Source organism: Melitaea cinxia, chromosome 14 (genome assembly GCF_905220565.1).
Source record: "Melitaea cinxia chromosome 14, ilMelCinx1.1, whole genome shotgun sequence".
NCBI lineage: Eukaryota > Metazoa > Arthropoda > Insecta > Lepidoptera > Nymphalidae > Melitaea > Melitaea cinxia.
This window is the reverse complement of record NC_059407.1, coordinates 11,149,828-11,177,676: the sequence shown is the minus strand read 5'-3', so window position 1 is coordinate 11,177,676 and position 27,849 is coordinate 11,149,828. Positions and strand designations below refer to the sequence as shown.

Genomic DNA, 27,849 nt, shown 5'->3' with positions numbered 1-27,849 from the left:
GGGATATCTGATAAAAAAAAAGCAGACCTAATGGATTTGGTTGAGAAAAATCTTATCCCCAGATACCATAGGCCATTTTATGAATGTCTGTAACTTTTTTGTATATATATATATATATATATATATATATATATATATATATATATATATATACAACACGTTAACGGTTAACAAACAAGCGTATGGCTTGCCTGATGGTAAGCGATTACCGTAGCCTATAGACGCCTGCAACACCAGAAGCATTGCAAGCGCGTTGCCGACCCTATCCCAAATTCCTCCCAGAAGCTCTGGTCACCTTACTCATCACCAGGAATAAAACACTGCTTAAAAATAGTATTATTTAACTGTGATCTTCTATAAGGTCGAGGTACTACTCCAGTCAGGCTGCTCCATATTTTGAGCAGGAAATATCCTGCTGTGCCCTACCTCAACTGAATTTTTGAGAATAGCGGGTTTTTTTAAATATAGACTGATTTTATTAATTACGCCAAATCGAAAGTAAGACTGTTGTACATAACTTAAGATAAAGTGATCATTGTAAGAGACTGATTTAATGTAAAGTTGTGATTTTATGTTGGTTAAGTTAGCTGTACTGAGTTTATACTCTAAGTGCCATATTATTATTAAATTAATAGTTTATTTATTTTTGTTTGAAAATTTTATATTCTTGTTTTGTCTTAGACAATTTAGATATAAATTATTAATTCTTCTAATTGTATTTTTATAGGTGTATTTTGAAATCGCAGTGTTTCCAATAAATATTGGTACTGAAATCTAAAAGTTTTTATTTCAACAATGTTTTTTCATTATATAACTCAGTTTAATAACCGAAGTAATATCATCAAAATCGTGACATTTTCGTTTGTAACACTTATCTTACTGTATATTTGCAAGAACAATGTGACATGTTTTCCCCTTATTTTCAAATAAAGCCAATTTCTTACTAAACTTCTAAATTATCAGTATTTTGATAATTTTTCACATAGTATATTTGTTATAATTTACAATACATTGTAGATTTACAGTAAAAAAATATTTTGTTTCGACGCAATTATTTTTTGAAAGTTGAAAAACGCTCTCCTCTAAAATTTCATTTTTCAAGATAACACGTTATTGAAGCAAAGAGGCGATATATAGTAAAAATTATTTTATATATAAAATTTTTTGCACTTAATATTGATTTAAAATTTTTATGAGGTAAAATTAATATATCTTAGGACTTTTATAACAAATATGAACAACAAATAAGGAGACAACTTTAAAATTCTCTCCTTAATTTATTTTTAAGGATTTATTTTTATTTATTTTTTTATTCAATTTTTAAATTAAAATTCTTCTAAAACAATATTATATACTAATAAATATTTATTAAATAAAAAAAAGCATTTAAGTGGAATGTTGTCACACTTCTTTGTATAGGTAAGAATTTTGTGAATATTTATTATATATATATAAGTGTGCTTCTTTATAATATGAATAATCAAAGGATTCATATATATTCTTCTTTGTATATTACTAATATATGTAAAAAAAAAAATAAATATAGAAAAGGACAGGATGAAGCACACTTGTTGATATCAATCCTGATAAGATTACAAGCTGTGATAAACAACTGATGATTGACTGATTTTATTCCGTAATATAGGTATCCGTATTAATCCGTATAATTACAGGTACGATAAAACTTATAAACCTTTTGCATAGTATACAACTATAAGTTGATATAATAGCTCAAAGATCGTAAACAATAACAATGATTTAGAAAGGTCCCTTTCTTTTTAAAAAAAGTTGACGTATGCAAACTCTGATACAAAAACTCGCAGTTCCAATAAAAGACGCCGATAGATAGCATCTTATTCTTCATTAATTTTAATGACACTCACCGCTTTAAATATTTATTTGAAAGCAAAAGTATGTTTCATTCTTGAGTTGATAACTTTACCACACATAGCACAAAAAAACGAACATCTCAGCACATAATGTTGTTAAAATAATTAGGGTTTAAATCTCAACACGGAAATTTACAGTTACGCGGCATTTTCCGTTACTTTTCATGAAAATTATAAACAAGAAGAAAAACTACAAGACAACAAGCATACGAGCTAGTGAGCGGACAGCGGACTACAGATAACCTAAAGCTAAAGAACAAATGTCTAAACGATCACGTGACATTAGTCGTTCAAAAATATGAAATAAACCAAAGAGTAAACTATTAATAAGATATAAAATGTTTTTTTTTTCTTTATATTTATACATAAACGTATAATAGTTTACATCTCTAATATCTGTAAATTCTTTGAATTTTTTAATTTGGTATATATTTTATGCGATAAAGATTAGAGAACTCACTTACGCCATCTAGTTTTGTACTTAAGTTTCTTTACCAGAAGTCGGTATTGCTCCAGAAGCGGCTTTGCTATTGCGGTAAATTTAAATTATGTACATGATACATTTAATCCAAGTTGTAATATGAGAATATTATTTACAGGTAGAATTTGTGGTTACAAATTTGTTTTTCGCTGATCTTTAGGTTTAATATAATAATATAAATGGTATATTCGTAAATTCAGAAAACACGATATCTAAAGAAGAATTAGATAAATAAATGAGTAATAGTTTCAGTTAATTATATTTATTTAAAAGAAATGCTTTACACTCTATTATTCAACTAATTAAGGATAGTATAACAATTTTAAGTTTATTTAAACAATGAGCTGTGGTTATCTAAAACTAGGCACTATTTGTTTTCAATTGACACACTATTAGTTCACGATCATAGCTTATTTTTAATTAGTGTTAAAATATTATTTGATACAAATGTTATACGACATAGTCAAATTTATTTACTTCTCCAAATGAAAAAAAAAGAAAACATTTTCCTAAAGGTTGTATTAATAACCAGATACCAGGCTTAATAACAGTAGGTGAACTCAAAAAAAATCTTTCGTTATCTTTGTATTTACATATTTCTTACAAAATTTTAAAATCTAGTTCACTAGCTTTAAAGTACCTTTCTCTGATTAAATGTTGTTATAGTTTTATATACCTATTAGTACACTTCACAAAGACAAAAGTAAAGAATACCAAAACTATAGAAGGAGTCAAATCGACAATTATTATTATTTTTTTTACTTTACAGACTGTACATAACCAAATACTTAAGTTATTTACAGCTTTGACATTTTTGATACTAAAAAGAGTAAATAACAATATTAATGTCATAGAAATTGCGATACCCGTTTTCAATGTTGTGGTGAAAATTGACTATAGTAAGTAGTTACTTTGAATTACAGCTTTTAGTTTTACAAAACGTGTAGCTAGGTAGCTTAATCCGACTCACTTCATCAGCATAGTTAGTTAGTCTGCCATCAAACAACAATTACAAAACGTAAAAAAAGGAAGCAGACCACTGAAAAAACAGCCACGTTACTGCAAAAAAAAATATTTTTGTTAATTTCATACATTATTTTGAAGTTATTATGGGTGGATATAAAATGCATATAAAATAATATTGTTTAATTGCTGTCTTTATGTAATATCAAAGAAAAATGAATAATATACCGCCCGAATATTTTCCTCCTCCTTTTTTTCAGTTGATTAGTTTTTTTTTACAATCATTAAATCATCGTTACAAACTCACTACGTGCTTAAAAAAGTAACACTACTGCTATTGTCAATTTCTATCTATATTTCAACAATTCTACTAACAAATGACTTATACACACAGTAAACACATAATATTAGGACACTATTTACAATAAATATCACAACTCTCGTGATGGATTAAATAAAAATAAAATTATTATATACCTACTCTACTACGTTGTATATAGGCGTATAAACCTATATTCTTGGAACAGTCATTTTAGTATAAAATTAGTTGCCAAACTATATTTTTCTCAGAACAATTTTATTCAATGTCGTTAAAAGCAAACAAATGTAAGTTAAAATTAAAAATGTTATGAATAGGTATTATTTTTGAAGTTATACTTCTTTTGGCGCGTTAGGGAAAAAATATGAAAGTAAATTTTTACGATGCGAACGCACACCGTCACAAAAACCCGACACCCTGAAGTTAGCTAGTCAATAAAGATGAAGTTAGCAACGTGAAGTTAGTAATGTGAAGTTAGCTAGCCAATGAAGTATAACTTTTTACGTGCGCACATAAGTACACACACACTTTTTTGTGTAGTTTCAAGTCACTAGCCTTTTGTATTTAAGTTCAGCATAATTTTTATTACATTATAATTTTCAATTGTTAATTTAAAAATGTAAACAAAAACAAATTGTCTGTAAAATTATTAATTTATGTATTTTTGACTTGCAATATTATCAGCAGCTTTCAGACAGCTTTATTTGTTGCGGACACACATACCTACAGTTTTAGTCTCATTCGAAAGCCCAAAAACTTAAGCAGAGTTACCAGAACAAGATTATTTTTGCAATATCAACAAACAAACATTAATTATTAATACTAGCCCTATTATTGTACTAATTGCCTTAACTTTATTTATAAATATTACTTAATAAATATAATTACACAAATCAATTAACTAATGGTAACAATTCAACGTTTAGACTAACTATTATCAAACTTACAAGCATTATAATGAGCCCAATATCTAATATTATACAACTTTCTAAGAGTGTCGAGACGTCACTTTGCCAATGACAGTACTGTTAATATTAATTCTATGAAATACGTAGTTCCGGGAATTGATTGTTGTAAACTGTAGCTATCGCTAAAAATATATTCATTTCACTAATTTTCTGATTTACTATTGCCGCACAATTATATCTACAGTAAAGATTGTTCTGGTTAAAAGTAAAAATCAATTTTATATGACACTAGCTGACCGGCAAACGTTGTCTTGCCACTAAACGCTATTAAAAATAGGGGTTGGTGGTAGAAGGATAAAAATTTAGGGTTGTATGTAATTTTTAATGTCAAATTATAATAAAATAAAAATAAAACTTTTTGTCAAAAAATTAAAAAAATCTAGGTGATCCTTATCATTTAGTGGTATGAAAATAGATGTTCGCCGATTCTCAAACTTACCCGATATGCACACAAAATTTCATAAAAATCGATCCAGCCGTTTCGGAGGGGTTTGGTAACAAATATCGCGACACGAGAATTTTTATATAGTAGAAAATACATATACACAGTATTATGAATGCTTATTGTACGGTATAGTACAAACTGAGGTAGGGCACAGCGTGAAATTTCAAAATGTGGAGCAGCCCGACTGAGGACGTCGATCTTACAGAAGACCACAGCTAAATAATACTGTTTTCAAGCAGTATTGTGTTTCTGTTGGTGCGTAAGGTGATCATAGCTCATGGGGGGATTGGGGGTAGGATTGTCAACGCGTTCGCGATGCTACTGGTGTTGCATGCGTCTATAGGCTACGGTAACCGCTTACCATCAAGTGAGCTGTACGCTTTTTTGCCGACCTGGACCATAGAAACGCTACAATATTTGGGAGCAGTATTATTTATCTATGATCTTCTGTAAGGTCGAGGTACTTCCCCAGTCGGGCTGTTCTTGATTTTTAGGAGAATATATCCTGCTGTGCAGTTTCTTAATGAAGAAAAGTGTAACATGCGTAGTATTCAGCATTGAAAAATGGGTTAAAACAAAATACAGACATATATGTCTATAATATGGCTTCCGTAATAAACTCCTGTATATAATTTCTGTGTAAGCGATAAAGTTTGTGCTAGTTTCTGGAGTTAATTAAATCAAAATTATAGGTAACAAAACGAGTGTGCTTTAGACCACACGACTGAAACAAAACTTCTTTAGCTCCATCTAACTTACATCTCCCTCTCAACTTCCGTTTGCCTCGCCTAATCACACTTTTCGTAACGCTCTCGTCGCGCATTCACCAGCTTACTCCCTAAGTCAAGCGTGCGTAATGAAGTTTTACTTCAAAAGTCTATTTTTCTATATCTAAGTGTAAAAAGCTTTTATTCGTGTCACAAACAATAAAATTTCGAACGCTACTACAAGGGTTTCATTAAGGATATTTGAAAATTGTATTGTAATATGTTGTTCAACTTAAGCACTGATTGAATAATAATAATTAGCTAAATAATATTTATCACAGTTAACTATATGTATTGTCACTGGCAACAGTTGCCATATTTGAAAAAATTTCAAAACCTGCGCTATTATTTTATTTTGCTTATATAAATATTATTATCTATATATAATTGGTTAAAGAATATCACCATTTGACAATTTCATATTTATTAAAAGAGCATAGAAAAATACTGAAGAGTTTAATAGCTACCAGCAATGCGTATTTCTATTTTTAAATTTATTGATTGAACCTAACCATACCTAACAAAACCCATTGAGTATGTTTCAATACTGTTTGCACTTGTTTTATAACTTTAACACTTCACTTTCCGAGGAGAAATGTTATTTATCACTGTCCATGAAACTGAAATTAAATATAGAAATATGTTTTATACCTGACTGTAAGATTACATCAGCATGGTACAGATATACATATATGTGTATATATAATAAATAATCATTTCAAACATAAAACCTTAAAGTACTGTGCGTCATCTTTCATTATCTCAGTTCATATCCTAGGTCTTTGACTGTTCACCAAAATTCCATTACATACAAAAATATGAAACAATTCTTGAGATTCAGCACCTACTCTAGTGTTCTGTATTTTAGCAGTGGCAACCTATCTTGGTCACCACGGCGGGGCACTCAGGTGTTTTCGTCCGACGAATCATCGGATGACGAGCTTGTAAGGAGGTTTGAAGCCATGGTGAGTTGGCGACTAAAGGGCTCCCTGGGCAAACTCTGCTGACCCAGAGCTAGTCTCCTCACACCCATTCGTTCACTTTCGGGCAGTGATTTACTACATTTTTCCTCTGTTATAGCGTCACGAGACAATGACCTGAAAATATATAACACAAAATTTTGTTTTATAAAAGATCTAAAATCTCTTTAATATCCCCAATAAATCATAATAATTGTATTATAATTTATAATCTTATATTAAAACCTCGTTTTATTTCATTAATAATACTTAATAACATAGGTACACATTAAAGCAGAAAGTACAAGAAAAAATTATGATGTAGTTTAAGGCAAAAACAGGATATCAAGAATCCAAGTAAAAGCCATTACACCGATAACAATCAAAGGACATGTATATGTTAAGTATATTGTATATCCCACATGAATTCTCCAGAATCTCTTTCACTGTTATATCTATAACTTCCATAGAAATCAAAATGAATGGTTAAATGTGTTGCTAAACAAAACTCGTGAAATGCTGGACCGATTTGGCTAATTTTTTTTCAAGTTTTCATAGACTTTATGGAAGGTTCTTACGAAATGAAAAATGAAGAAAATGTTTGCAACTCCACTTATTTAATAAATTTAGGTGAGGAAAATATGTTCAACAGACACGGTCATCGTTACAGATTCAAACACGTCACTTGTTTTTAATTAATAGAGAACATTTGCTTTCAAACAAAAATGAATCGTAAGGCAATCTTCATGTAATTAAATTTCAATCTTAATAGTTATTTGTAAAATAAGAATACGAGAAACTTTTGATGACTTTTAAAACATACAATAATTTGATGTACATGCAAGTGGAAACGAAAGTTAATCAATAAATTAATTTTACAAGGAAGTTCTTTTAGATGTTTAATGATTTCCAAGTCTAATTTCTATAATTTTATGTGTCACAAACAATAAAACTGAAATCGCCACTACAGGGGGTTATTTTTTTATGTATTAACAATAAAAAATTAACTTGTATTTGAATTGTCACGTTCGTAAAATATTGCATGTTCTGAAATTTTTACTCCTGGGTCGTGCCAGATAAGGCGCTAATAACCTAACGCATTTTATACTAGTATTCAGAACATACTGCATTGTGATATAACATACCCAGTCAGTTCCAACATTGACCCTCGTCTGCATTGTCCTCGGTGAGGACCCTGCATAATACTGGCTGGTCTTGAGGATGCACCGAGAGGATCTGAGTGGGCTACATCTTCCATCAAGAGAACAGACGGTCCACCTAGACTGGTACTCCTCTTGGATAACAAACTTGGTCCTTGCTTAGGCTGTGCATACAATGATTCTCCTTTCATAGAAGAACTCTCGCCTTTACTAGAATCAGCCTTTCCTTCAGAGTCAGACACGACCGGTAGTTCTGCTGCTTGCGTTGAACTAGAACTCTCTCTTCGGAAAAGACCTATTATAGATTTTGGATGTTTTGGCTTCTCTATACCACCTATTAGGATAATGATGAAGGTATAACGATGGATAAGGAGAAGTGAGGGAGAGAGAAAAGAAAATTTATAAGACAGTGCTTAAATAATACACCATTATAAGCTAAGAATTTATATGAATAATTTAGTTTATCAGCGCATTTAAGCATTTGTTGCAATTTGTTTAATCGGGTGCTAAATACTCGTAATAATTTAAACGAGGATTTTTGTTAACTAGTATTGTGATTTTAATTTGTTTTAGTTAGAAGAGAAATTTATGTTTGTGATCGAAGCTGCATTATTTAAAATACTACGCGCTTGTGAACTTAAATGTTTGCATTTTTAATCCGTGTAAAAGCTAAGCTAAGAAAATTGGGTTCTTCAATTAATATCTATAATATTAAGTGAGTAAATAATGCTTAAAAATCAATGTTTTAATGAGAAGATCCTCATTAGGATTACAATTACTCATCACTTTCATCTGCTTCAAAGGTGACTTTTTCACTTGGAGGCTATACCATTACTAGTGAATAAAAACTGTCGCCATATTCTAAGGTTGCAATTAGTATGAACTTTGTGTATCTCTGTATTATTTATAGGTACTCGTTCTTTTTCTTTTTTTGTGTAATATTTATTTTCCAATCTAAAGCACTACTTTATATTCGTAAGTTTAAGTGTGATCAAGACCTAAAACGTATATATATTAAGGGGTTACATGTTACATGCATATACATTGCAAATAAAGGTTGTTCTATTAGTAGATGGTAGAAAGGGGACATAATTATGAATATCTATTAGGTTCCTACATGAAGTAAACTAATGGCATAAACATTTTAACATCAAAACATAATAAAATATTAGTAGTTTTTTTGATCTTTAAAAAGTTTCTAAACGATATTTAATTATATCTTAACAAAGTACTTTCTAAATGATACGTACCTAGAAAAGTAGCTGAGGGTGAGCTATATGCTAAATATTCCTTATTCGAAGCCCAGGAGGGGAACTCGGATTGCTTGAGAGCAGTTGTCCCTTCAGCTTCCTCCCGTTTCCATGGTAACATCGTCTCGGTCGCAGTCGGAGTTGCGACGCGTGCTTGCTCCGCTACCGTCATATACACTGGACCGCGAAGAAAAAGTGTCGGTTAGAAAATGTTCTATATCTTCAAAACATATTTACAATTCATTATAATAATATGAAAACATTTGTAGTATGTAACTACAAAATTCTATTTATAAATTAATTTATAAGCAACACTTATCTGACTAGTCTAATCGTAATATTAAATAAAGTTTTATTTTTAAATCACTTGATTACATCAGGACATATTTACTTAATTAACTTAAATACTTTTTTCTAACTTAGTTCGTCTTTTACATAGGTCTACTTAAGTCAAAATCACGGTATCGTGACATTACACTCAAAGATGAAATAATATATATAATACTATTTTTTTATAAATATACCAATTTATGTTAGATTACCATTGTCATCCGACATTCGTCTCTCGTCCTCTTCAAGTATATCCTCATTGGGAACTAAAAAAAAATAATATTACTTTCTCCCTTAAATGTATTAACGTTAAAATTATCTCATGCTTCTATTACTTGGCAATAGCTGCGGAAAATGCACTTGCTATTTTGATATTGGCAATGATTCAAACGGAAGGGTATATATAATATATTATTTTATGAGTCTACTTAAACACGTGATATACAATTATTACATAATCTTACTGTGAAATGTATTATCAAAATACGTTAAACATTCAAATACTTACAAATCCTATGCGAATATCTTTTAAACAATTTTAAAAGTCAAATTATTTAGATACTAATGAAATAAATAATAATAAGAACTCAGATAAGAATGTCATTAATACTGTTGGATATTATAAAATAGAGCAAGAAAACCAAATATTCAATGATTTTAATGAAATGTGTATGTGTAAATAGGCTATGTGCAATATTTTTCTGTCCGAAATAATTGGAATATGTAACAATACTTCACCTACCTAACGTTTGAATTATTGGTTTCCTTTATTTTATTTGAATATAAATTTTATTGATATTTCCATATTAACTATATCTACACCAACATTACGATGAAGACATACACAACACATCAACATGCTTAGAGATTTCAATTCTTGTCGGTCAGATGACCAAAAAAGCGCCGACACTATATAATAAAAAACATAAAATATAGCTTAAGCAGGGTGCACTTAACATAAACCTTTGGTCATCCATAAGCGAACAATTGTTGATACTTTTGTTAGTACACATACCGAAGTTATACGTGGATCTGTCCCTTCTCCACGGTAAAGATTTCTCAACGGCTGTCGGTAGTATCTCTTCGGGTGTTTTAGCGTACTGCTTTACGATTCTCGCTTTCAGAGGATTGAAGCCAGGCAGGTTAGCCAATTGATTTAGAAGTGAACTACTATTTTCTTTATGCGAGGACGTCGGACTGACTTCATCATATCCAGCTGATAATTTAGTAACGCCAGTTGTCGAGAGCATTTGTTAGTTTGCGGTGCCACATGAAGTTGCCAGAAGGGAAGAAAACGACGATCAAATACAAAAAAATGGTAAAAAGCGGATATGAGCAAGTGAAAAATACTTATAAAGGGTTAAAATCACATAATTGACACTAGCAGATTTAGCGTTATTTTTAAGTTGGACTTAGTTAATTAAAACACAAAATGAGGATACATATGCGATAAAAACAAAAGCGACTAAGCTATCAATTTGATTAAACAATAACTCATAAACGAAATCGTCAAATTAATTAATTTAGGAATTGTTAATTTCAACATGCTATCATTCCCATATCAATAGCTGAGTCGAAATAGGGGTTAATTTAAACATCTTATACATACGTACCGATTCGTTAATCCCATATTATTTTAGTAATTTATTAAATAAAATAAATATGTAAAATGCATACCACATTATAATCACAACAACAATGTTACCTGAATTTAAACATGACTTTTAGAAAATGCCTTATGAATTTTTATAATAATTGATGTGATTATTGAAAATAGTACCTAAATTTCGTTCAGAACGAGGACAAGCCATGTTAAAATTCAAAAGTAGGAAAGACGTCGTATTACATGCAAAATACCTACGCGGGGATTTTGCAGTGAAAGTAATACCGCCATCGTCGGCATCTCGACGGGGTTGCTCTTCATCCTCCTGCAGAACCTCATCTATGTAGTCTGTTAACAATGGAAACAGACTGTCATCTAAGTAATCAACTATACATATTCGTCATGATGTAAACAATTATTCTTTAACTTTGTTTATTAAATTTTTATAATTTATTTACTAACTGTTATTTTATTTGGTTTGTTTATTCTAAATTGTATCTGTTTCTATATGTATAGTCACTTCTAGCAAGTGTTAGTGTACTTCTAGCATATAGTTACATTGTGGTAAATAAATAAATATTATTTTCGTTGATAACTTTAATGGATTAGTATAGATTGTGTCATGTATTATTTTATAAGAATTTTGAATTAAGCTGTTGTTGTCCCAAACAAAGAAAATAAAATAAAACATAATCTTTAAAAAAATTATCTACAATTCTTGTTCAACACTATAAATATGATGCACGAATGCAACAAAATATAGCGTATGTGGTAAAATAAAATAAAAATTTGCACTCAAACAAACCTTGTGATTCAAAAAAGCGTACTACTAACTTTTATAAATAGCAAATAAGAAGTCGATAAATTGCAAATTATACAAATCAATGGTGCCTGTGAAATAAAAATTAAATCTGATCCCACACGTGCATGCGACTGACACTCGTGTTAGTATTAAAGAATCATTAAGTACCTAATCTATAATATTTTTTTTTACCGTGCGTGAACTGTTTGGCCGAACCGTTTTGCTGGAATTCGGGAAAAGTTACGTGATTTTTTCCATCCTGTAATTTAAAGAAATATTAATTTAAGCATAAGAAGAATGAATATCTTTTATATTTATGTATTAATTTCTACAATGCTATTAATTTAAAATTCTGTACCAAATACAGATATATACAAGCAAGAGGCATCACAACTAAACAACGTGTACTACCTTATACTTATAATTACTAAATTAAATAAAGTGGACACTGACAAAGGGGCTAGTCCACAAGTTTGAAGTCACTCAACGTGCAATGGAAAGGGCTATACTTGGAGTCTCTCTCAAAGATAGGATTACAAATGAGGCTATCCGAGAGAGAACGAAAGTAACCGACATATAGCCCACAGAATTAGCAAGTTGAAATGGCAGTAGGCTGGCCACAACCGACCGCTGGCGCAGACGTATTCACGAGTGGAGACTGCGTTTTGGCAAACGCAGTCTGGGACGTTCTCCGGCCCGCTGAACCGACTATAGATTGACGTAAGAGTGTCGATAGAGGCTGGATGAGGATTGCGGAAAACCGGGATGTCTGGCGCGGGCTTGGGGAGGCCTATGTCCTGCAGTAGACTGCGATAGGATGAACTGATATAAATAAAATAGTCAAGTAGAGGTAGCGTAGACTCGAGACAGGTTTTCAGTTTTACTAAAATAAAACACCGAATACATATTAAAAATCATATCGAATATCTCTCGTAAGTATCCACTCTATATACTTTTAACATATGTACATATAACACAGTTAACTCCTTTTCTACTCACCTGTTTGCCTCTCTTACTGCGCTTATGATGATGCTTTCGATCGCCAACGAGTCGACGTATATTCATATGTGTTTTGTAGTTCACCTGTGTGCCCAAATCACGATCATTTACGGCGTGTCGACTGTAACTCAAACGACGGTGCTGGAGACAAATTAATAAGAAGATTTACTTTTGTATGGTAACATCATCGCTTTTATCAGAATTTACTTCGAATGAAGACAATCATTAATGAACATAGCTAGAGTTGTAGAATTGAAATTAATAAAAACAATTAAACTCTGGAAGATATTTGTGTAATTATGAAACAGCGAAAGTTGAACGCTTATTAAGGATAATATTATATTTTGATTTGTTAAGAATTAGTAATGAGACATTTTAAATATTTTTAAAGCGCATAAGAATATTTATACAGACTAAATATAAAATTTAAGACTAGTAGTATAATTATACACTTACGCGTCGGTATGGCTTGCATAGCTCTTCAGCAAGAAGATGATGAATTCTAGCGTCTGTAAGATCCTTTTTGGACGGATTGTACTCCAATTCCTGCATGTCAATATTCCAAGTTGACGAGTCCAATTGACTAAAACTAGGACTGAAAAACATATACAATTTATATAATAATCTGGTTTTAATCAGTCTTTAACGTTATATGGGCAAAACAAGACTTTGGAATTTGATTGCTTAAAACTCTTTTAATCTATTATTTTTACTGTAATATGATTAATTATCGGATTATCAGTACATACCTTCCATTAATGTTAGCGTTGGTATAATTTTTAAAGATAGCTGACATTGACTCAGCGCCGGAGATATTACCAATTGTCGAGGCATTCCTCTGCATATACTCTATAGCATCTCTCATAGCGAGCTTGGAATATGTTTCGAGAATTTTCGGCTCAGCTCCCTAACAATTTAATCACATAATTTCAATAATATATTTCATGCCCTTAATATTTATCATAATTTTAACTATCACACATTACCTGATAGTTCCTTAGCAAGAATGGTCTTATAAATCGATTGTCAAATCTTTTGAATTTATCACGCATGTGATGGTTTCCATGCCTTCCTAAAATATCTTCTATACCTGCCATCAAGTGATCCATAAACTAAAAAGAAGCGATACATTAGGAAATTTTAGCTATTTTAAATTAAGATTATCATATTTACTGGTTCATGTTTAACTGTTTATATTCATTGTTTTAGTAAAAATACTATACCCTCTCATGTATTCGCTCATTCATTGTTGGTTTTCTTTTTTCTACCGTTTTAACATTTAATATTTTTACAAGTGGTTTTATGGTTATTCCTTGAATGAACACCGTAAAATATATGACCGCAATCGTAGTTGTAACAAACATTGGCTGAAGTTTCACTACTTCTGGATCTATTAATAGCACTAATGCAAATGCGACCGCGCCTCGAAGACCTGTGTATTATGAGTAGATTTAAGTCTAGGGTGTAGTTGTTTTGATAAAACGATTTATTATTTTCACACATAAGGAAGCAAATATGTATAGAATATTGCCTGTTGTTTAATGGCGCTAGTATGCCTACTAAAATACTGAGTGTAGAATAAAAAGAGATATCACGTTAAAAGTTACATTTGTATGAAAAAAAAAGAAACACTATAAAATAGTTGTCTAATTTTCTTATATTTAAAAATCTTACCTCCGTAGGACATGACAAATTTTTCAACTGTGTTTAATTTGTGCAGGCGAAATTTATTAGCAAATGCACTAAATATGTACACTCCTAAAACAAGAAAATATTATTTTATCATACATACTATCACATGGTCGTTGGCGCAGTTGGCAGTTACCCTGCTTTCCGCTCCAAGGTTATACTTTACGTATATATACATTTACTAAAAGAAAACATGAATATGTACATCAGTCAGCTGTTACCTAAAACACAGGCATTGAGTTTGTCTAATTTAGAGTAAAAACACCAAATTTGTATTTAGAAAAATACAAAAATCGTGTTGCTCTCTTAAGCAATTAAGCAATGCTTTCAGTTGTTTGGTGTTGTTCTTTATCAATCAATATTTATAAACGGTTTCAACTGAAAATTCTTTCTTTGTTGTATTCAAATATTCCCACATACCTATTATTCGAAAGACTGAGCAAAAGACGATGGTCAACAAGACGAACCATGTGTTCCAGACATGGTTGTTGTTGACGGTAGCGACACCGAGAAACATGAATATAATAGTCTCAGACGAAGAAGACAACATTTTCATAGTGTATTTGATGGTGGTGTGCGATTTGTGCGATATGTTAGCTTCCACGTAGTTTTTCATTGTTATTCCGCAAAATGTTATTCTAGAAGAAGAAAAAAATCTCAGTCTCAATTATGACTGTACATGAAAAACCTTATCTACAATCTGCAATTTTAAACTATAAAAAATATGTTTAATTTCTTATGCATTTTAGCCTAGTCCAGATAGACCTATTTGCGCATTGATGAAAATGTAAGTTTTAAAACTTCTTTTGGAAAAGAAACTCCCTTAATTTCCTACTTGATCTTTTTTTTTAAAGAATACTTCTAAACTCAGTAGTGCTATTCCGAAATCGTATCTACGAATCATCTGGTATCAATTTAAATACATTTTCTAATTGCAAAAAAATATTTTAGTATATTCCTTATGTTTCGTCAATATTTCACATTGTTCAAAGTTATTTTAAAGAAATTCTTAAAAAAATTCAAAATACTTACGCTAAAATTCCGCTCATGTGAAACATCTCCGCATTTAGATATGCCAAATATGCCATAACGAATATAAATATTGGCTCAATAACTCTAACTTCGTGAGTAAAGCGAGTCACAAGACCAGTAGCAAAGCCCCATAGGCCACCGATGCATGTACCTCCAACTGCTACTACAAGGAAAGAAGCGAAACCAGCCAGAAAATCTGTATACATCAACCGAGATGGACCCATTTCTCTGAAATACAATATCATTTATTAAGCATTATGAAATACAATTAACAAAAAAATAATGTTTTGCTCGCTAACATTGATTATAATTACCTAAATGTTTGTTGTGCACCTAATGTTAAAGTTTTGCTAAGTACTAGACACTAAGTCTTGGACATTTAAAAAAAAAATGTTTGGCACTCTTTATGTGTGTATGGTGTTGTAAAATTTTATTTCACTACTTACGTGTATGCTTCAAACATATGGTACAAGACAACTGTAACGGCGTCATTGAGTAATGATTCTCCGAAGACGACAATGTAAAGAACTTCATTTACATGTATTTCCTCAAAGACCGCTAGTACAGCGACTGGGTCTACCGCAGAAATTAATGCCCCAAACAGCAACATGTCTAACAATGGCGTCGAGCATCCAAACATTCCAGTTTGACCACAAGCCCATAAAGACGCACCTATTACCAAATGTTAAATGTATTATAAGAACAAATGAATGCAATAAAAATCCATTTAATGACTTAAATATATTAATACCTTTTGGTGATTATTTCTCAACAAAACAAACTAACTCACCTATTGTTAAGGTATTGAATACAGTGCCGACTACAGCAAATAGCAGAATAGTTCCAAGATGGTCGAAAAATAATCTATTAGGCATAAAATAACCAGCGTCTAAAATAATCGGCGGTAACATGTAGAGAAAAAAAGTGTCAGGTGTTAGTGGCTGCACGTGGACGCTGTGAGTGCTCAAAAGGAGAGCGCCAATTAAAACTCCAACGAAGATAAGTAAACACGACTCCGGAAACATTTTAGACAACTTTGGTGCCATATGAAAACCTGTAAAATAAAAATGTTAAAATTGTTTAGCATTTATTGTACTACATATATCTGCACTTTTTTTTGTATTTAATATTACCAGTATTGCGAGCGTCATTGTAATACAAATACTAGTACTGCTGTTTTTTGTATCATAATAGTGGCACCGCTCATTGTTGAATGGACATATTTTAGTGAAATAAGTTACCATTGCCTCTTTGCTCATAAAAAAATAATATTTTAGGTTCCCTTTATAATGTTATGCTACTATAATATATATAAATAAACTAGCTGTGCCCGCGGCTTCGCCCGCGTTGAAATCAGTGTGTCACAAAGTTTTCCCGGCAAACTTCCAGTGAAACTCTAATCAAAATCGGCTTAACCGTTCCGTAAACTGAAGCCCACTCTCCATTGGTGAAACCGCATGAAAATCCGTTCAGTAGATTTTGAGGGAATGGATTACATACACTTTTAGGGACTGTTTTATAATACACTAACTGTCGCCCGCGACTACGTTCCCGTGGTTATGAAGATATGCATTACTATTAAGATGATCAACGCAAATTATTTTTTTATTTCAGTCACTTGAAATGCTTATCACTCTGAGTAACTTTTTAAAAGGCGCAATTTAGTATAATTTAATAGTTATTTTTATAAAACCTCTCTATAAACTACATTTTTAGTTTTCAGGCTGCAGTATAAATAGCCTATCAGGCGAGCTTATAGCTGCTGTATATGTTTCATACAAACTATCAACGCCAATTAAACCCCCTTAGCGGTGGAATATCGCAAAATCCGTTCTTAGCGGACGTCTACTAACTATAATCTACCTCCCTGCCAAATTTCATTTTTACCCATCCTTGATGGATGGACGCTCCAGCGGTTTTTGAGTTCTCGTGATGAGTGAGTCAGTGACTTTTCTCTTTTATATATATATAGATTACGATGCATTATTTGGACACCTCCTCACCATGTATAGAGCATACATTTTAAATTTCAAGTCTCTTACTTCAAAAACATAGGACTTTCATACAAACTTCCAACCCCCGTTTTATCCCCTTAGGAATCGAGTTTCGTAAAATCCGTTCTTAGCGAATGTCTACGCCCTATAAGGAACCTACTTGCCAAATTTCAAGTTTGTGCTGTTATAGTTTCGGAGATTTAGTGATGAGTGAGTCAACGTACCATCCCCCGTTTTAACCCCAAAATGGAGTTAATTTCTAAAGATACATTATTTGGACACCTTTTCACCATCTATAGAGCATAGATTTTAAATTTCAAGTCTCTTACTTTAAAAACATAGGGCTTTCATACAACTTCCAACCCCCGTTTTATCCCCTTAGTAGTCAAGTTCCATAAAATCCGTTCTTAGCGGATGTTTACGTCCTATAAGGAACATACCTGCCAAATTTCAAGTTTGTAGGTGTTATTGTTTCAGAGATTTCATGATGAGGGAGTCAACCTACCATCCCCCGTTTTAACCCCGAAAGGGAGTTGATTTGTAAAGATACATTATTTGAATGCCTCCTCACCATCTATAGAGCATACATTTTAAATTTCAAGTCTCTTACTTCAAAAACATAGGACTTTCACACAAACTTTCAACCCCCATTTTGTCCTCTTAGGGGTCGAGTTTCGTAAAATCCATTCTTAGCGGATGTCTACGCTCTATAAAAAACTATCTACCAAATTTCAAATTTGTAGCTGTTATAGTTTCGGAGACTTCGTGATGAGTGAGTCAACCTACCCTCCCCCGTTTTAACCCGAAAAAGGAGTTGATTTCTAAAGATATATTATTTGGACACCTTCTCACTATCTATAGAGCATACATTTTAAATTTCAAGTCTCTTACTTCAAAAACATAGGACTTTCATACAAACTTCCAACCCCCGTTGTATCCCCTTAGGGGTCGAGTTTCGTAAAAACTGTTCTTAGCGGATGTCTGCGTTTTATGAGAAGCCTACTTGCTAAATTTCAAGTTTGTAAGTGTTATAGTTTCGGAGATTTCGTGATGAGTGAGTCAACCTACCATTCCCCGTTTTAACCCCAAAAGGGAGTTGATTTCTAAAGATACATTATTTGAACGCCTCCTCACCATCTATAGAGCATACATTTTAAGTTTCAAGTTTCTTACTTCAAAAACATAGTACTTTCGTATAAACTTCCAACCCCCGTTTTACCCCCTTAGGGGTCGAGTTTCGTAAAATCCTTAGCGGACGCCTACGTCTTATAAGGAGCCTATCTGCCAAATTTCAAGTTTGTAGGTCTTATAGTTTCGGAGATTTCGTGATGAGTGACCTTTCGCGTTTATATATATTATAGATAATAATAATAATATAATATATATAAATATTTTTATCAAAAACTGAATTTTATAAAATGCGTATGTGTCGATAAATTAGTACTTTTATATATCTTAACCTTTATTTTATATTAAGTATAATGTATTCATTTATATTTTCACTAAACAAAAACCGTTAACAATATTATGATAGTCGAAATTGGCATAAAGTAACAAAATCTATCGTATCTATTCTATGAATATAAAGTGAAAAGATGAAAGTTTCTTGACGCCGTATGTCAGTGTCAATAAAAAATATTGTATAATTACAAAATATTTCCAAAAATATGAAATATGAATAAAATTTCCAGGTAGCATAAACATACATTATTGAAAACTTTAATAATGCTTTAATTTTGTTTTTAATGAAAATTAAAACTAGAAAACATGAATAATTCGTCAAACAAAGTAAAGAAAAATCAAGTCAAACTATTTACTAGCCTTTTTGATATATTTGCTCCGAAACAGTTTCAAGACGTGTATCATTTACGTTCTCAAGAAAATAAAAAGCACCAAACAGTTTTTAAGGCTTCTTGCGATAAGAAAGGTGACAACAATTTCAATACAAAAGAAAGTAATTTCTCGGAAGAGACGCCGTACATAACAAGCGAGAACTATCATTCTCTAAATAACAAATTAAGCAATAAATCGGTAATAAGGTCAACAAGCACCTTATTTTATGATTTAGATAAGTTAATTAAAAGGCATTCGTACCATTGTATAACACAAGTAAACATAGATAGAACCGTTAATATAAGCGATAAATCAAATATAACCTGTTTCGGAGGTATATCTGAAACTATAGTTCAAAAATGTGCAGCTCAGGTTCAGCCAAAACTAAAACCTAAAGATCATTTTCTAATCGATGATAAAAAAGTAAAAAAGAGTCGCTTAAAGGATCCAATACTTTTTTCGGAAATTTGCTTGCATGATAACAAACATGGAAGTTACAACTCCAACTTTAAACATAAAGATCGTAGACAAAAATTTTGGTCGTATGCTAAGTATGAGACTGAATACATTAACCCGATTCCAAAGGAAAAGAAACGTAAAAAGAAAGATCGTGGGAAGCGTATTGAAGATCCTTGTCCGTGTCAATTATTTTCATATGCTTGTCCATGTACTAATAAAAAATCCCTAACTGAACTAGCTAAAAATAGTAAATGTTTAACAGTTGCGGATCAAATTACAAGTACAACTAAATTTATACCAGAAGAGGTAAAAGAAAATAGATACAATAAATCCAAAAATTCTAAATGTGAAGCCCATGATAGTAAAGTTATGAATACAGATAATAGTAAACCAACAATAAGATACGAAATGTCACCCGTTTCTAAAGAAGCAGTTTCTCAGATAATTAGCCCACGACTAGTTCCGAAAGAAGAAGACAGTTTTATCACAAATAACGATTCTAAAATCAAACGAAAATCTCACAAGAACATAAAACAAGTGTTTTGTCCTAAATGTAAGGAAAAGATAGAAATTTTAAGTACTATGGAAGAGGAAGTAAGTTATGTCAACGCACAGAATTCTCCTATAAACCAAGAGACTGTTTTTAATGAAAATTTATCTTATAAAGAGGATAATGATATCTGTAACCACAATCCTACATGTGAATTGATACCTATTTGCCAAATTTTGCCTAATGATACCTACGTCACCTCCAAAGACGTGGCAAACGTGTCAACAGTAAAAAATAAAGCAAAAATGATAAGAATAACAAAAGCTTGTAGGCACCATCCACCCTGCACTGTTGTGCCTTCGTGTCAAAGAATAAATGTTTTAAATAATAATTGTGAATTTATACCACCTTGTTTGCACCAACCTCGATGTATAAATTTGCCATTGTGCGTACCGTTTTCTAAAAACTTTTACTACGATGAAATTTCAAACAAGCAAACCGAAGAAGTTGATACAACTAACTATCCACAGTATAAGTATACGTCCGCATATGATCAAGAATCAATAAATAATAATAGTACTATAGATCGCCAATTTCACGCAACAAAAAATACGTGCGAGTATTTCAGTGACTGTTCACCAAGACTAATTTTAAACCCTAAAATGGCTAGTGTGTCACCAACATTTTCACCATATATGCCATATCCAATGTCCTGTAAATGCTGCATGACTAATAAATCTTGTCAATACGATTGTATTGATTGTAAATGCGCTCCACAAAATCATACAAAAGAAAAATCAAGAAATGATTCAATAATATACATTAGGGATGTGGGTTGTCAATTTAGAAATAAAAGTTTTTCTCCGCAAGATTCGTTGCTTTACTCAAAAACTTCTAGTACATCTTTCAATATAAACTCAATAAAAAAGACAGGAAAATATTCTAATGAATTCCATACACTAAGATGTGAAGACAAATTTACAAATCCCATTTCTGGTGAAGAGTTGTCTATGTCAACATTTACAACATCATCTTTAGAAATCGATGTTGATTGTCCTTCACACGGCAGACATACTAATAGAGGGCATACTGACTTCTGTCCTAAACCGACAGTTGCTCCTTTTGTAGCTGCTTTTACTACATACACAAATCAAGTACTTCCCAATTATCTATCAATATCTGAAGAAATCAATCAGGAACCAAAAAAATCTCGACAAGTTAATAACAGTATACATATAATTGCACATCCAACTAAATTCCGCACAAATTTTTTGAAGGGGAAACGCAGAAAAGTATGTGCTACTAAACGGCAAAGAAAGACTAAACTTGAATCAAAATCAAGGTTGGGTTCGCAATCGAGTTCATAAAATATACATAACTTTATTCTTTGTTATATTTGTTAATATAAAAACCAAGTACTTGTTATGCTTGTGTAAAAAAAGGTAATAAAAACGTCTTTTAAATAAAATCTAAGTTTTTGTTGTTGTTAATTTATTAATTTCCCATATTAATTAGCTATATCATTGTTTAAACAATTATTTCATGCAGTTTTCCAACAGGGAAGGGCAGGCGAAAGTCCAATTAGGCATACTTTTACTTGTAACATGCCAATTAGAGATGGAGGACTGTGTTGTCAAAACAACAATCTTAATATATATAAATCTCGTGTCACAATGTTTGTCCTCAATGGACTCCTAAACTACTTAACCGATTTTAGTCAAATTTGCACACCGTGTGCAGTTTGATCCAACTTAAAAGATAGGCTATATTTTATTTTGATATATTATGTTATTATTATATTTCAGAAAAAAATAAGGTGTTACGAAGTTCGCCAGGTCAGCTAGTCTTAATATATATAAATCTCGTGTCACAATGTTTGTCCGCGATGAACTCTTAAACTACTTAACCGATTTTAATCAAATTTGCACAACGTGTGCAGTTTGATCCAACTTGAAAGATAGGGTATATTTTGTTTTGATATATGTAATTATTATATTTAAGAAAAAAAATAAGGCGATACGAAGTTTGCCAGGTCAGCTAGTAGGTATATAAGATAAAACATAAAATATATTGTAAATTGGATTTATAAACATATTTGATTCTTTCAATTTGTATTTTAACTGTCGAAAGCCATTCTTATAAAGCATCATAATCGTACTTAATTATATGCAATTATCACATTTTAAACATCAAAATAATTATTGTAATTAATCTGTATAAAATAAGCATATATCTTGTTAATCATTTGTAACATAGAGGTGTTTTTAAGATAAGGTCTGCACATAATATATTTCTAGGGGTAGCTCAACTTTTAGTTACAAGAACGATATTAAGTTCCCGAGCGAGTCCTTTTACAATAATGTATATTATCTATATAAACGTCTTCGTCTTCTATAAACGTCTTGCTAACCCTTTTGGAATAGTAATTAATATTTTCATTGTTCTATTTATATCAGAAACATGAATAACCTATACAGACATATTTGCCAGCGGTTTGTACGGCACACGTGCCGGTATAAATAACGTCTAATGCGATCAAACTATTAACGACCAATTTCGCTGTTCGCTGCGGCCATTTGTTTCTATTTTTCTATTTTTTACATAGTATATTGTTCTAGCCGACTTAAAAAAATGGAGGAGGTTCTTAATTCAATTTAATTGTTTTTACTTGATTAACCGATTTCGATATTTTTTTTATTGAAAGGTGTTATGTGGTCCCATTTAAATTTAATAAATATCTGTCAAGTACTTTTTGAGTTATCGTTAATAATGCGTATTTACTTGACTACTTTTTCGTCGACATACGTTGAATTATACCTCATAACTTTTTACAGGGTATACCAATGTTGATGATTTTTTATTTTAATCGAAATCTGATGATTGTTTTGTAGTCATATTTAAATAATCGAGATCTCATAATAAATTTTTGTATAATCTTCGATAACGCGTATTTACTTGAATATTGTTTCGTCTACCTACGTTGTGTTACTGGTCCATGTAATGGAAGTTGGTTTTTCTGGCAAGTTGGCAAACACAATTATTAATTGCTGCACGTAAGCGTTAAATAACCTTTTTTTATTTCTGACACAATTTTGATGATAACGCTTATAGATGATTTTGATCTAAGTCCATCAATGTAAATTGTACATATATAATTACAAACAAATGACCTTCCATTTGTACTTCTATTATCACACATTTTGTATATACTGATTCAATGGTGCAATTCCTGAGCCGATAAATAAAATTGAACAATTTAGACCTTGTGTGTGTGTGTGTGTTGTGAAAAATAATTAACTAAAATTCTTATTTACTTTTATAGGCGAACTGCACGTGCGCAACGCACGCAACTGTGCATTGCGTTTGCGTAGATATTAAATATAGAAGCACGTTATTGCATCCTGTTTAGCTGGATGAAATTAACTGAGTAAGATTCTCTTTTTCTACGCTATGTCCTATGCCCAAAGACTGTCTGGAAGAAATCGCTCTTAGCGATAAGCCTTTGTACATCTTTCTTTGTATGTACCACTTTTTCTGTAATATTTCTTTGTGGTGTACAATGAAGAGTATTTATTATTATTATTAATATTATTAAAATAAGCTGTGTGGCTATGGCATCAAAGAATAAACCACCACCTCTCTTCCCGTGGGTGTCGTAAGAGGCGACTAAGGGATAACACAGTTCCACTACCACCTTGGAACTTATAAAGCCAACCGAGCCAAGCGGGATAACCATCCAACTCCTGGCTTTGAAATACTCAGGCCGAAGACAGCCAGCAGCGTCTTAGGTGCAAGCCAGCCTTCGGTTACAAACCCGCCTGCCCAGCGTGGTGACTATGGGTAACATAAATGAGTTCGCGCCATTTTTGGCGCAAACTTGTAGAGGCCTATGTCCAGCAATGGACTGCAATAGGCTGAGATGATGATGATGATGAGTAAGATAAAATGAAGATGAGAGTGTATGTACCTGGGAATTTATAGTGAATTGATACACCAGTTTTCGTTTAAAATTTGCATAATTATTAACAGACAATTTAAAAAAAATTAAATTCTTTGTATATCTTTCTTCTCTATTTCTTATATTTATTGTAAGTAGTGGTCGCCCAGAGGTTGAAATTCGACCATAATTAAAAATTAAAATTAAAGAAAACCAAAAAATAATGAAAATATCTTTTTTAAATTTGACTACAGACTTTGACAATCAACAAAAAAATATAATAAGCGTGTGTGTGTCAAATACATGGTAGTGTGTATAATAATTTTTTAATTGATTTAAGGTACTTTTTATGCATAATTTAAAAAAATATGAACATTCTGCACTTATTCTCTATATAAACTATAAGTGTGCGAAATTTTATACTTCTCTGTCCGCGTAATTTTCGTAAAAAGGTGTACAAGTTTTTGCTTCACGTGTTAATATATAGATATAAAATGTTTCCACTTAAATTTTACATCTTTAAGTCATTACTCCATATTGATTTCATTTCATAAAGCTGCTGAAGCCGTATAAGTGTTAATAGTTTTTAGTGACAAGGCTATCTTATTCATACAATTATAGACTTTAACTACAATTTCCCCGTATTTCCGCGTATATTTAAGAATAAAAACTATTTAGTCTTGAACCAAATCTGTAACTACCATTTACTTACTTATCAAATATCATCGGAAACTGTCGAATGCATCATACTCTCATTCATTCATTTATTTATTAATTTCTAGAAACATTTTTGATTACATTACGTATAACTTACATATTTTCCACTACTGTTAATATACTATTACTAGCAATACCCGTGCGAATAATTTTCACTAAATAAGTAAAAAATTTACCGACCGTCAATCATGTTGACGTTGTTTTAAAATTAAAGCCGTCATATAGGTAAATAATTTTAATAATTAATTAATTTACAAAAACAAAAGCAATAATAAATTATTTAGTTATTGATGTCGGTAGAGCAAGCGATTATCTATAAAATGATATATAATTTATGTGGAGTAACCGTATGAGGTTTTTCTAAAAGGGAGGCAAATATCTTAACCTTAGCGTATTAATATATATGATTTTTATACTAGAAAGTCATACCTATTTTAGCGATACTGGCGAAGAATATCCATAGACCGATTAGAAATGGGGTCTCAACCCTATGGAATTCCACAGCCGCTATCACAAATGTTCTCTCCTTCTTCGGCTTGGCGGTGGTCGTGGTTTCCACGGTGGTTTCCTGTTGATGACGTAGCTGGGTGCCTGGTGGCTCCCCTGGTAGAGGAGCCACGGGACCCATTGGCCCGAAACCGAGCCCTGGATATGTAGAGATCCCATCGACTGTTATGGACGGAGTCGTTTTTGTAGTGCTCTAGAAAAAAAAAAAGAATTATTCATTAAGTACCTCTACCTACTAACTTTTTAAGTAAACTATAAGACATATGTAAAAATAACTACAAAAATATTACATTTAAGATCACCTGTAAGTGTCTTATGGCGTACGCAGTGGTGCCTGAAACACTACTGTAATTAAGTCTCAACATAAACACCCAGACCGCATAGACATTATTACTAATGTAAAAATCGTAATATAAATAAAAATTCTTTCCCTGAATGTAGACTCTCGAAAATTATGAGAACGATCACTCACTAACTGTTGTGCTAATTATACATATTTTTCTATAAAATATAGTTGGAGAATATAATATTACGTAACTATATTTTAAAATTACTAATTATATAATATTATTTACTAACAAACTGTTATTATACCAAAAACCAGTTAATTTGTTTGTGGTTTATCTTTGACCTTAAACTAAATAAAGCCTTTAATTTTAGATAAAGCAAATTTGCCAAAGGTCACGGTAGACAGCGTGTATTACTAAATTTTAATAAGAAGATGAACATACCTACTATATAGGTCATGAGGGCAATCTTTAGGTACGAATTTATGAAAATCTTGTATGATCAATTAATCAGTGACGCACGCATTTATATGATACTAGCTGACCCGGCGAACTTCGTATCGCCTAACACAAACTTTATCGTATGGTATTAAAGTTCAAATTGACTTTTAAGTATTATCACAAATCTTTTGTATGGGAGTATAGAAAAGTGTTGTTTTTAGACTTTTTCATGAAATTTAAAATTTTTTTTTTAGAATTTTTCTCTCCGTAAGAACCATCCTCGTACTTCAAGGAATATTTTAAAAAAAGAATTAGCGAAATCGGTCCAACCGTTCTCGAGTTTTCCGCTTAGCAACACATTCAGCGACTCATTTTTATATTATAGAGAATACATTATATCTATACTAATATTATAAAGAGGTAAAAGCTCTAATTTTGTTTGTTTGTTACACTATTCAGGAGGCAATTGGACAAAAAGTTCAGTGAAAAATAATAGTATATATAAATCACGTCGGAGAAATGCGAGCGAGATGAAAACTTTACTATATATTTGCATCACACAAATAATAATTAACGGCCAAAGTGGGCGTCGGCTTGTTAAACTATAAATGTAAATTATTACAAGTATTACAAATTTTTACGCTTATTTAATATTAAATATTTCTTGCGATCTCAATCGTGTTGTTATTTATGGACACTATAACACGACTAAGAGTAACGCTATATTTTATAGTCATAGTTTATTTTGCTTACTGTACGTAATTGTTGAAACTAAAGCTATAATTATAAAATGCTCGTACACGCTATATCTGTATGCACTAGTATCAGAATGTATTGAAATTGTTTTTGTTTCTGATAACTGTTTCTTTATGAATGATTAATACCTAAATAAAGAAGAATTATTACAAAAGACGCATGCGATAATACGTTCTTTAATCTATTCAAAATATTGTAACAAATGATAGATTAAAAATGAAGAATATTTTTCTATAAATAGTATGACTATTTATATAATGTCTGTTTCATATTACTATTTAACACACCTTCGCTTTTCATTAATTGGATATTCCGTAATATCAGACAGGAAAATATTAGCCTTTATTATTACCTAGAATTTTCTATTTTTTAGCAGGTTACTTGTTACTTTACTTTAAGTCTGACAAGTTAATAACCAAGCATTTTTCGGCTTCCTTTTTTGCACATAACTTTGCAATTTTTGACAATAAAACAATATGTCTTGTTCGAAAGCATATTGGCATTGGTACCTTTCAAAGATAAAAATCATTATTTAACTTTTATGTAATCAAGGCCGTAAACTCTATATCTTAAACGAAACACAACAGAAAGATCTACAAGAACCAATTCCCAGATGAGAAATAAATAAGAGAGATTCGTACGAGTAAGTTCCCAAACAAGTAACAAATATTTGCAGATACTATTACCATACCAAATAGGAATAGTATCGAATAACAAAATCTTCAGACATATGTAAACACTTCCGGAAAATTAAAAATATATATATATATAT

At 31.4% G+C, this 27,849-nt stretch overlaps 1 protein-coding gene and 1 long non-coding RNA gene across 2 annotated transcripts in view; both read right to left on the bottom strand.

Moving 5' to 3' along the window:
* Positions 1–4,286: 4,286 nt before the first annotated feature.
* LOC123659772 lies at positions 4,287–4,877 on the bottom strand. The gene is made up of 2 exons (XR_006744084.1): positions 4,780–4,877; positions 4,287–4,742 (listed from the first exon to the last, which is right to left on the bottom strand). It is a non-coding gene; the product is annotated as an uncharacterized LOC123659772 (long non-coding RNA).
* A 1,362-nt stretch (positions 4,878–6,239) lies between these two features.
* LOC123659732 (sodium/hydrogen exchanger 3) overlaps positions 6,240–27,849 on the bottom strand; it is a 31,767-nt gene continuing 10,157 nt past the window's right edge. The window contains exons 2-18 of the mRNA XM_045594913.1: positions 25,516–25,786; positions 16,447–16,710; positions 16,103–16,328; positions 15,657–15,884; positions 15,045–15,262; positions 14,610–14,693; positions 14,159–14,367; positions 13,922–14,047; positions 13,685–13,842; positions 13,392–13,530; positions 12,936–13,076; positions 12,129–12,195; positions 11,393–11,482; positions 9,744–9,797; positions 9,202–9,378; positions 7,937–8,285; positions 6,240–6,929 (exon numbers count right to left, since the gene is read on the bottom strand). Coding sequence (XP_045450869.1) covers positions 6,737–6,929; positions 7,937–8,285; positions 9,202–9,378; positions 9,744–9,797; positions 11,393–11,482; positions 12,129–12,195; positions 12,936–13,076; positions 13,392–13,530; positions 13,685–13,842; positions 13,922–14,047; positions 14,159–14,367; positions 14,610–14,693; positions 15,045–15,262; positions 15,657–15,884; positions 16,103–16,328; positions 16,447–16,710; positions 25,516–25,786 — 2,994 coding nt within the window. The 3' untranslated portion in view covers positions 6,240–6,736. The remainder of the gene's footprint in view (positions 6,930–7,936; positions 8,286–9,201; positions 9,379–9,743; positions 9,798–11,392; positions 11,483–12,128; positions 12,196–12,935; positions 13,077–13,391; positions 13,531–13,684; positions 13,843–13,921; positions 14,048–14,158; positions 14,368–14,609; positions 14,694–15,044; positions 15,263–15,656; positions 15,885–16,102; positions 16,329–16,446; positions 16,711–25,515; positions 25,787–27,849) is intronic.